Source organism: Aethalodelphis obliquidens, unplaced genomic scaffold, assembly GCF_003676395.1.
Source record: "Aethalodelphis obliquidens isolate GAN/ISIS:26980383/991018 unplaced genomic scaffold, ASM367639v1 scaffold2, whole genome shotgun sequence".
Lineage (NCBI taxonomy): Eukaryota > Metazoa > Chordata > Mammalia > Artiodactyla > Delphinidae > Aethalodelphis > Aethalodelphis obliquidens.
The window spans coordinates 46852154-46863833 of NW_020837946.1; the positions used below are offsets into that span (position 1 = coordinate 46852154).

Consider the following 11680-nt stretch of genomic DNA (forward strand, 5'->3'; position numbering starts at 1 on the left):
ATTAGCAAAAGACAAAATAATCAGGAGTCAGATTTTTAAGTAAAAGAGATCTTTTCTTTAGTTGTTTCTATTCATTCAGAAAAAAAATATGGATTGAGTGTCTCCTCTACTAAGGCACAGATATGGGCACTAGAGAAACGAGGATGAATAAGACAATCTTGGTTCCTGCTCTCAGTGGAGCTTACATTCCCTTTGGGAAGAAATCCAGAAACTTGCCAAGAAAATTAGTCACTGTTACAAGTGCTACGAAAGAACCAACAATTGGCTGAGAGGTATTATTTGGGAACAAGGAGAGGAGACCTTCTTTAGATTAAGGGAAGTTACCTCTAAGGAATGGAGGGGAGACACTTCCTTTGGATAAAGGGATGTCTAAGGAAGTTATCTTTAAAGAACAGGGAGAAGAGACCTCTTTCAGATAAAGCAGCAAAGGGATTTATCTGTAAGTAAATTGAGATGTACGGGATTAGAAGAAGGTCGCCAAGGAGTGTCTGTGTGTTGGGAGTGAGGGGCTAAGTGAGTGGGATGGAGAGGTGAATGGGAGGGCCCCAGGCAGAGGTACAAAGACTCAAGGCAGGAAAGAGCTTAGTCTCCAAGAGTTACAAGGAAAGAGGTGTGGCTAAAGGAGAGCAAGCTGGGAATGGCACAAGATAAAACTGCGGAGCTTGGCAACAGCTAAATCACACAAGGTCCTTTAGCCAGGTAAAACTTTTGGATTTTATCATAAGGTCCACGTGAAGCTTCTGAATGTTTTTTAAAGCAAGGGAATGACATAATCTAATAAAGAAAATGAAATGTGGCACCTTATGGGGAAAGTATTAAGGGGGAGGGGGGGCAAAAATGGAACAAGAAAAGCGAGAGACTTTGAGCACCTGAGGGAGGAGGTGACGGTAAACTAGGCTGGGAGGACAGATGGAGAAGGAGATGGACGGGCAGATTTGGGAAATATCTGGAGTAGAATGAACGGGAACAGCTGGAGGCTTGAATGTGGTAGAAAGGGAAGATTAGAATAAAGCACGTCACCTAGGTTTCTTTCTGGAGTGCAGGGATGGGAGAACCACTTACTGTGCTAGAAAAGCCCAGAGAGTAGGGAAGCAGAAGGCAGATTAAGTACTTACAGGAAAACCAAGAGTTCAGTTCCTAACATGTTAGCTTGAAACACCTGTGAGACACCTAATTGGTGGTCTGTTGCTCTGAGGAGAGTTCTGCCCTTAGAGATAACGTGTTGAGAATGTCAACTTGGAACGGATGGGTTCACACAGGGAGAGGCTTCAGAGAGAAGTGGAAAGAGAGGAAGCACCAACATTTAAGTCAGAGAAAGAGGATAGAGTAAAAGAGGCTGAGAAGAAGCTAACTGAAATATAGGAGAAGAAAACAGGATACAGATAGACACAGAAGGCCCTCAATAAATGCTGTCACCATTATCATTTCATTTCCTTGTTAAACACTAAGCCACTTACATTCTTCTGGCAAAGAAAATACTCGTAATTGCTTTTCACTTTTTTGTGAAGTTATGAACAAACCTACATCTTAAATGTGGAATGTTTTCATTTTAACTTTTATTTATCAATTTCATTTCTTCTGGATGTATCTGCTAAATCATATTTAGACCAGTCAAAAGATGGCTGCATGAAATGCTCGAACCCCGTTTTCGTACACTTATCTTAAAACTCCATACTCAAGATAAAGACAAAACTCCCAACCAAACCACACCCTGTTTAATAAAGCTTTATGCAGTCATAGTTGGCATCAGTAAAACACCAATGCTGGCTCTTTCTCCTCATAGCCAACTTAGTTTTCATTCAGCAAGAAATATTATAAAGCTGACTAAGATAGCCCTCAGCCCCCATGAATAAGACAGCAGCTAAGTATCATTATGCCCTCCTTTTCTACAGCAGAGCTGGTTAACAGCTAAATTATACATACACACACATATATGAAATTTACCTTTTTCAACAGGTCAAAAATTTGGCCACAAAATCACAAAACTGCCCCTCCCCATCTGGATTAAATGTTTTAGTACATGATAGGCAAAAAAAAATATTTCAGATAAGTATACTTTTCAGGTCTACATCTGAAGAGGCATAGGCTCATTCCTACAAGAGCCCTAATAAGGGTAATATGAGCACAGGTATGTGTATGATTTTCATATTGTGGATAATGGCCAGTTCCAGGAGATCAGGACAGGAGCTGATTCTCAGAATTTGCCTAGAAACCTACAAGCAAACTCATTTCTGGACTGTCCTCACATGGCACACTACAGAATCTTTAATACTTTTTTATCAAAGCACTTCTTCCTACCTTATGATAAACTGCTTCCTTGAATGGAGGGGACCCTCAGTCATCTTTGTGCTGCCACATAACAAGCACTCAAGAAAAGCTTTTTAAATTGACAACTGAGTAGCAAGTAAATGTGACAGTTATAAGTCTCAATCAAAACAGCCATACATAAAAAGCCATCTCCACTATCACCAACCCCTGTAGAATGCAGAAATCATCCTCTAATAAACATCTGATTATTTAAATTATCCTTAAAATAATTTCTTTCTGTAACGTTTCTCTTCTTAATTTTGGATTTCAGATACTTTCTTTACTTGGCACTAAAGACAGAGAGGGCTGGAAACTTATTAGGGGACACAGACTTCAGCAAAGACAGAAAAAAAGGGCGTCGAGGAGAGTTCTGAATGGAAACTGCACTCACTATTGGCAGCACAGAGCTCTAGTTCCTTGGATAGGATCAGGAACAAGACTGCTGCTTTTCATCAGACCATTTGCACATTATAGGCATGAAATGATGGTAATTAGATGTACTAATATGGGTGTTCATCAAGTTTTCCTAAGCATACCTTCATGTGCAGTCTTGCACATTGGTGAAATGCCACAGAAATGGTAGAATAATATAAAAGGAATGTGTGAGCATTCTCAGTTTCTAAGTGCTAGGTTAATGAGGGGAAAAAGCTGAGAAATAAAGTTCTTTGTGCAAAGTGTCAACATGATATTTAAGTTCCTTTTAAGAGTGTTATAGAAAGTTTTAAAAGAGAAAAATGGAGAGATAAAGACAGTAGGACTGCCTTAGACAAATGTTAAGTCCTAAGAGGAAGGTGTGGAGAGAAAAATTAAGTATTTGTAGAGATTAAAGGGTACCGAATGGTGAAAGATGCTATATGAGAAAATTAAGGACTATAAAAGCAACACATATTACAGAAAACAAAAGCCTGTTAATGTGTCGGGAGGGTGAATTTTATGTCTTGTGTCTTTCTGCCACAATAACAAAAAACAGCCTGTTAATGAAACGCCTTACAAAAATATTAAATCATTACGACTTGAAGTTCATCTAGGAATGTCTAATGAATGTCTACAACAGCTTAATTAAAGTAAAAGAAGTGACAGACCAGAAAAAATTTCGCAATATAAGCAGCATCGTCTAATGGGCAGTTTGGGGCTAAAGGTTCCAGTCACCATATAAATCAATTGAGAAAGTCACTTTAAATCTCTGAGCCTCAGTTTCCTGTTCTATTGAATGGAAATAACAATGCCCACTATAATTACTTAAAAAAGAAAATTTCTGAATGTGGATAGTTTAGATAAAAGTAAACTTAGAAAATGTGAACGCATCATAAAAATACAAGATGATGACAGCAGAACTAAAAACAATAAAATACTCCTTAATAAAGTAGGAATAAAAGTTAAAATCTGTTTTCAAGGGCCATTAATTAACCCAAACGCAAGCTCTCAAGAGAGAGAAAAAAAAAAGGATAGGTAATAGTTGGCTTGCAACATTTCCTGACAATGGTGGAGAGTTGGGGAAGATACACAGAGTTAGCTGAGGCTGACAGAGATTTCTCTGGTAAGCAGCAAAAATCTGAAGCTGAGCAACTTAGTTTCATATGCTTGCAACTTCCTCCTGACAGAATCCATCTCCCTTCCAAAAAGTTTGCCCAAGAACAGTATCAGGATCCCCATCCTCACCATTCTTTTTATTATTTATTTATTTATTTATTTTTGCGGTACTAGGGCCTCTCACTGCTGTGGCCTCTCCCGTTGCGGAGCACAGGCTCTGGACGCGCAGGCTCAGCGGCCATGGCTCACGGGCCCAGCCGCTCCGCAGCGTGTGGGATCTTCCTGGACCGGGGCACGAACCCGTGTCCCCTGCATCGGCAGGCGGACTCTCAACCACTGCGCCACCAGGGAAGCCCCTCACCATTCTTTTTAAATGACTCGAATCATTTTCATTAAATGACTTTAAAATTAAGGTTTACATATATGAGCAAGCCATTAATATCATGCCAAGAAATTCTGAAAGATAAAGAGTAGCAATGTGTGTTTGGGGGAAGAGGGGTAAGAGAAGAAGAAAGAGGGAGGGAGGGAAAGTGGGGGAGAAGGGAGAGAGGGAGGGACAGAATGATGGAGGGAGGAGAGGTAGCGGAGCAAGGGCAAGGGAGGGAGAAGGAGAGAAGAAAGGGGAGGTAGTAACGGAGAGGGGGAGGAAGGGGAAGAGGATGGGAGAGACAAGAGGATTCGAGAAGCCAACCAGGAGGATGCCCCTTCAGATGCACTTTCAATCCAAAGTGTACTTTAAGGGCAGCTGCTTCAGGGAACATGACCTTGACTACCAAGGAGAGACAACCAGCCAAACAATGACAAGTACATTTTTTAAAGTCTCCAAATGAACTAAGTTATTTGGCTGCTTTCAGCACTGACTTTTCCAAGATAAAGCATGGTTAATATATTTTGGCTGACTCTGGCTGACCAGTGAGGCTTCACCAAAAGGAACTTCTGAAAAATTATCATATACGTATATAGAAAGAAACGTGTTACTGAATGTTACTTAAGAGCTATAATTCCAGTCTCATTTACCTTTCACTAAAAAAAAAAAAGGTACAGTCAACATTTATGTGATGTAAAACAGATGCATTAACTATAAATCCTATACATTTTCCCTTCTCTTCTATAGTATCCTATAAACCTTGGGCCTTAAGCAGGAGAAATCAACATAGGATTTGCCTTCTAAATATATAATGATGATAGAATCTATGCATATATATTATTTATGATAAGAAAAAAGAACCAGGGGCTTCCCTGGTGGTACAATGGTTAAGAATCCGCATGCCAATGCAGGGGACACAGGTTCGAGCTCTGGTCCCTGGTCCGGGAAGAACCCACATGCCGCGGAGCAACTAAGCCTGTGCGCCACAACTACTGAGCCTGCGCTCTAGAGCCTGCGAGCCACAACTACTGAGCCCACAAGCCACAACTACTGAAGCCCGTGCGCCTTGACCCCGTGCTCCACAACAAGAGAAGCCACCACAATGAGAAGCCCAGCACCGCAACTAAGAGAAGCCCCCGCTCTCCACAACTTGAGAAAGCCCGCGCGTAGCAAAGAAGACCCAACGCAGGCAAAAATAAATAAATAAATGTTTTAAAAAAAGAAAGAAGAACCAATATAGCCAGAGCCACAGTAAAATAAGCTGGTGTCGCTTTGTAAAGGGTTGTGAAGATGGTTACAAAGGTGAAGAGAGAAACGGGACATAAGCTTTTAAAAGTAGATGCAGACTGGGACAGACTGAAAGGGGCCTTCATTCAGTTTAAGCAGTTTGGACTTTATCTCTGGACATGAGAACATTTTCGAGGAAATTTTAGCAGCAGAATACCAGGATCAAAAGATGCTTCAGAAAGATAAAACTATTAGAAACATGTAAGACGTTTTGCAGGTCTGAGAGCTAAATGATGGGCAGAGGGGTGATGACCTGAGTGCCACAGACCACGCTTGTAACGACTGGTCAAACTACAAGTGCAAAGCAGAGATGGATGCAAGAAACATTAACAAGGGCTTCCCTGGTGGCACAGTGGTTAAGAATTTGCCTGCCAGTGCAGGGGACACAGGTTCGAGCCCTGGTCCGGGAAGATCCCACATGCCGCGGAGCAACTAAGCCCGTGCGCCACAACTACTGAGCCTGCCCTCTAGAGCCCACGAGCCACAACTACTGAAACCTGCAATGAGAAGCCCGCGTACCACAAGGAAGAGTAGCCCCCGCTCGCTGCAACTAGAGAAAGCCGCACCCAGCAACAAAGCCCCAATGCAGCCAAAAATAAATAATAAATAAATTAATAATAATAAAAAAAAGAAACATTAACAAGGAAGAATTTCTAGGATCTTCTGCCTGGTGACTAATCACTGACTAATATTAGGGGTGTCCAGTAGGAGAGACAAAGAAAAATAGAAAATGAGAGGGAGGAATATGAAATTATTTGCAGGGCGACAGAGAAAATGATGGTACCATTAATAGAAACAGACGTACAACTGACATCACTTGGTGAAAAAGAGTTCATTTTTTGTAAAATTCTTTCTACTCAAGACGAAATGATCCACAGGCTGTTGAATATAAAGTTAGAGCTCTGCTTTTAGATCGAAGATGAAGCCAGGGCAGCAGTATGGTTTTAAAAGCTCTCCAAGTGTTGCAAATAGGAAGTTAGGATTGAGAACCAATGTATGTTCTGTGGGACCTTCTGCGACCAGGGCACACTCACCCACACCTTGTCTTTGGGGTCACAGGACATGAAGTAACTGTAAATAAGGCTCCAACAGTGTTTAACAGGGGAAAAAGCAAGTCTTGTAATCCGGTGTTGCTCACTATAGCATTATTTTAAAATAAATATATATGTAAAATGAGAACTGTATAACATATCTTAAAAGTAAGAAAATTATTCATTTTCTTAAAATTTTAAAATTTGAATACGAAAAATTAAATGTAATTTGAATTTCATTTCCTCTGCGTTTTGTTCCCATCTTTTCCCTTACCCCACACCATCCCACTCAAACAGCTAAAGGCTGCAAACTCTTCCGGCTTCAGTTTCCTGTTCTGTAAGAGTGAATTTATCTGCTTCCCTATTTCCCCTGGTGCTCTGTGGTGTAGAGTAAAATGAGATATCACAAGTAAAAGTGCTTTGTAAATTATAAAATAGGTCAAGCAATGTAAGATATCATTGTTATAACTAAGCCTAGGGTGTAATTTTTAATTTCTCCAATTATTCTCCACAAGAAAAACATGCCTTTAGTTCTTGGCCTGTATACAGTATTTAAATTTTACGTTAAGTTTGGCAATATAGTCACCATAAATTAATTCATACAGGAAAAATAATAGGGAGTGCTAATGTTTTATTTTTCACAATTTTTTTCCTTTTTTAAGTATAGCTAATTTACAGTGTTGTGTTAGTTTCTGGTGTACAGCAAAGTGATTCAGTTATACACACATATTCATATAATATATATGTTCTTTTTCATATTCTTTTCCATTATAGTTTATTACAGGATATTGAATATAGTTTCCTGTGCTATACAGTAAATCCTTGTTGTTTATTTTATATATAGTAGTTTGTATCTTCTAATCTCCAAATCCTAATTTATCCCCCCCCCCCACCTTTCCTCTTTGGTAACCATAAGTTTGTTTTCTATATTTTTCAAATCATAATTTTTGTGACTTTTCACTTCAAACCTAAGACTCATTTCTGGAGGAATTTTATTGTGGAGTCACCTTAATGTTTTTGCTTAGTACTTTCTTTTTCCTTCTTTTTAATTAACATTGATTCATTAGTTTTCACAATAATATGGAGATAATTCAATAACAATTTTCTGTAACAAGAAACAAGAAAAATGAGACAGAAAACAGTTCTATAGCTTGCCAGAGGTATTTAGACACCTATAGAAACCGGAAGCAGCAGGAGACCTCATTACCCTTGCTTCCTCATTAATACTAGCACTCTTCCTTCAGAAGAAAGGAAACTTTAATTAGCACTTTTCTATTATGTGAATTTTTTTTCCCTTTAGAAGTTTATTATCACACCAAATAACAACAATAAATGCAGCTGGTAATACTGTAAATGGCATCCTCATGCACCCTGGATTCCAATGCTTGTTAACTTTAGAAGTACCTTTTTACAAAATTAAGCATAAGTTTGCATTAATCTTTGTTAAACCTGAAAAGCTCAGAAGTAGAAACCTTTGTTTACATATATTTTGGGGTTTTTTAATCTCAAAGTTGATTTATATTTTTTATCTTAGGCTATACCTAGACCTCACTAGTCTATCAGTAACAAAGTCACTGAAGAAAGTTTCAAAATGTTATATGAAACCAAACCAAGTTCAATTTTACCTTACCATTAAAGGCCCACGTGGGAGGTCATGTAAACAAACCTGTGAGGTCATAGTATATTCAACAACTACAATGACTAATCACAAATTAGCCATCCAGCCTCACAACCAAAAATAGGAAATATGCTAACAGTTCAGTATTACTGCATTTTCCATAGTAAAAACACTTAAAGTTTATCATTTTGTCATGTGTCTTTACACTACAGAACTCAGAGGGTTGCCACCGAATCAAGAGCAACATTTGCAAACCACTCCATCAATTTGTGAGTATTTAAGTGCTAACTCTGGCTACTCTAAGTACCAACTCTTGACAAAAGACAATATATATTTTCAAAATTATTAGAATTTCTGTAGAAATTAAATCCAAAACAGCACCCTTGGAAGCAACTAAAATCCTCTGCACTATAAAAGCATACATCCTGACGAATGTTGTAAGAGTCATGGAAAAATATTTAGATCATCCTCAAATTAGGCATGTATGAATAGGAAAAATAGTACTAAAAAGTAATGACCATTACAATTATCCTCCCTCTCCCCCCAAAAAAACCATACTTTAAAGTATAGAAAAAAATTAAGAACAAAAATACGTTGTTACAATTTCTAAGAGCTTAGAAAGAACTCTAAGAACAGTTCTCCCTCTTGGAAACAAGATTTAAACATCAGAAGACATCCAGGGAACACATTAAATCAGTATTTCTAACGCTAAAAAAGGGGGTGGTGTGGTGAGAATGACGTCAGCGTTCGGTAAGGTCAGAGACAACTTTTAATCCAATAATGACAATAACTCTGTTCCAAATCCTGTGCAACGCGAAACGCTGGCAATTTGAAACATAACTGAATTCTTAAATACTACAGTATTCAAATGACCTTTAGTGAGTGAAAACTCAGCAAACATGCTTGTTCTTTCTGAACAATGACCTAAATAATGAATCACTATAAAAAGAACAGATGACACATCCAATTCATCTGTTCACCCTCAAATGTGCAAAGGTTTGACAGTCTCAGAGATAAGACACAATGAATTTACTACGACAGAATGGTCATTTTAGTCATCAGAATGTCTGGAAAAGGAGATGAGGAGAAACAGAATCAGACTGAGAGGAGTAAAGAATTGGGAAGGGCTTGTTTAGGAAGAGCGAAAAACATGGGTGTTTAAGTCTGTGAAGCCAAAAAACAAAAAGACTCCAGGGAAGGCTAACTAGTACGGGAGAAAAAGAAGTTCGGAAATGAAATTGACCAAGTCCCGGACACCGGCAAAGGCGGCGCGGTGTCCAGCCATACCAGCCTTTGTTGATTTCCGACTTTCCCCTAATTTCAAGCACAGGTCTGCTTCAAAGCGCTCCCTCTGAGGAGAGGAGAAGGGGGAACTGGGTGGTGGGAGGTGCGCGGGTTCACCTCCCCCAAGCATTTCATCCACCCAGAACCTAAATCGCCCAGTGGGGGGAGGGAGGGTTAGAGGAAACGGATAGAAAGGCGCCGGGATCTCTTGCAGAGATCTCTCCCTGTGGGAAATCGCAGGGTGGGTGCGCGCGATGGGGGAGGGGGCCGACTCCCCTTCCAAGTGCGGCCACTTACGAAGACGCGCTGGGTACGAAGAAATCAACCGCGAAGCCGAAGTAACTTCCCTCGGGGCCAGAGTACTCCGCAGGACTGTCCACATCTAGATTGAAGGCGCCGCAAAGAGGCAGCAGGAATCCGGGGAGAAGGAGAAGGAGGCGGCGGGGGCGAAGGCGCAGCCGCCGCCGCGGCAGGGAAGCCATCGCCGAAGTGCGCGCGGGGCGCCGAGCCCGGAGACGCGGCCACCCCGCCCGGAGCGCACGGTGCCCGCGGCCCGCCGCCTGCGCGCGCCGAAACTTGCCAGCTGCTCGCTTCCCGGCGAGTCCCGGACAGCGCCGGGGGAAGCAGGAGGGCTGAGCTCCCGAGCGGCCGCCCGGGAAGTGGGGCGCAGGGCGCGCGGGGCGGGGATAGCAGCGCGGGCGGCCCCTCGCCTCCCTCTCGCTCGGCCGCTCAGCGCCGCGCCTCGGGCTCGGGACTGCTGGTCTGGGCGCCGCACCCCCAGCCAGAGCGCTGCCGCGGCCTGTGGGAGGAGGCAGAGCAGGAGGAGGAGCCGCCCCGGAGGCTGAGCCAACGCGCAGGAGGAAGTGGGGGAAGAGAGTCGGCCTCGGCCTGGGACAAGTCGAGCGCACTTCCGCGCGCGCTGTCGTCTCCTGTCCCGAGAACAGAGCTCCTGTACCGAGGCCCCAGACGCTCAGAGCCCTCTGGGAGCACTCCTGGACTAGGGCCTCAGACCCAGGACCGGGAGGAGGGAGGTGGCGGGGTGGGGGGAGATGCTCAAGCGTCCCAACCCGCCCGCGTCCAACAGAGCGCCAAGGGCACCCGAATGCCGCCGGCAACTCCTGTGCGACTTTTATTTAAAAGTGAGGAAAGCTTTATCCGTTTCTCGTGTTTCTGCTACTTAAAAGCCTCGCAGGCACTCACAACCGAAACTCTATAATTATGGTCGTTTTCCTCCCCACTCGAGCCCACACGCAAACACTGAACTTAATTATAAACTTTCAGAATGCTAGCACAGCCTCTTCCAGTCAAGTTGTATTAAAGCTGAACTTCAGCCGTCCACGAAAGGATGGGCAAGGCAAAGAATCAGCAGAAATCGTTTTAAATCACATCAGATTAGTCGAAACCTTATTCCTAGTTTATTAGGGGAAGTCGCATGATTCGGATAACTAACTGGTTGATTTAGGACATTTGGGTAGAAATACGATTTTAGAGTTGGAAGAAGGAATATGCACCTTGGGGTCCCTTGGGGCTTGCTTGCTGCTGGTGTTTTCCATCCAGGCCCCCGCCAGCGGGACTGAGGAAGGAACCTTGACCTTCTCCTTTATATTCACAAGTCCTAGCACCTTGCCAGGCAGACAGTAAGCAATCATTAAAATGTTGAATGAATGAATGAATGGAGATGAAATGATGAGTAAACTTTGCCCAGAGAAGTGACTTCCCCATATTCTGTATCACGTGCTAAAGAATTTGGTGAACAAAACAGTATAAATAGCACTTTTTGGATCTTAAAAACTTACAAGTATTAGAACAGTAATTTCGAATGTAACTATTAACACTCAATTACAATGCACATTAATTGAGTTTAATCCTGTGAAGGGATATGTATGTAAATTGAAGTCTCTAATTTGAATATATAGTACTTCATTGCATCATATATTTTGATTTTTAAATGTGACTAAAAGATATGCAGCAAAACCTCAGGCATGTTTCACAAGATACGGTCCAGCACTTGCCTAAAGGAAATTACCATGTGAGACAGGCAATCCTACACAAATACTTACACATAAATACAAATGTACCTTTCTCCTCACCATGCTCTGTGGTACACAGAGAGGCCACAGGTATGTACACACAAACCCAAAGGGTCATTTATGCCTTAAAAGCCTGAGAACCAATCCCCTTGGAAATCCACCCAGATAGGGAGGGGAGAAGAGTGTTTGAACGCTGACTGGACCCAGTAAGCTCTCTCACTCCTCA

The 11680-nt window shown here is 41.9% G+C and overlaps 1 protein-coding gene across 5 annotated transcripts in view; it reads right to left on the minus strand.

Annotated features, from left to right (window-relative positions):
* Positions 1–10182, minus strand: part of ITGAV (integrin subunit alpha V) — an 87639-nt gene extending 77457 nt beyond the window's left edge. For 2 of the 5 annotated variants that reach the window (XM_027126362.1, XM_027126352.1), the window contains exon 1: positions 9722–10179. In XM_027126362.1, the coding sequence (XP_026982163.1) occupies positions 9722–9906 (185 nt within the window). In that variant the 5' untranslated portion in view covers positions 9907–10179. Of the gene's footprint in view, positions 1–9721 lie in introns of all 5 variants that reach the window. The other 3 variants (XM_027126387.1, XM_027126378.1, XM_027126371.1) reach the window with 2 other exon arrangements.
* Between the last annotated feature and the right edge of the window lie 1498 nt (positions 10183–11680).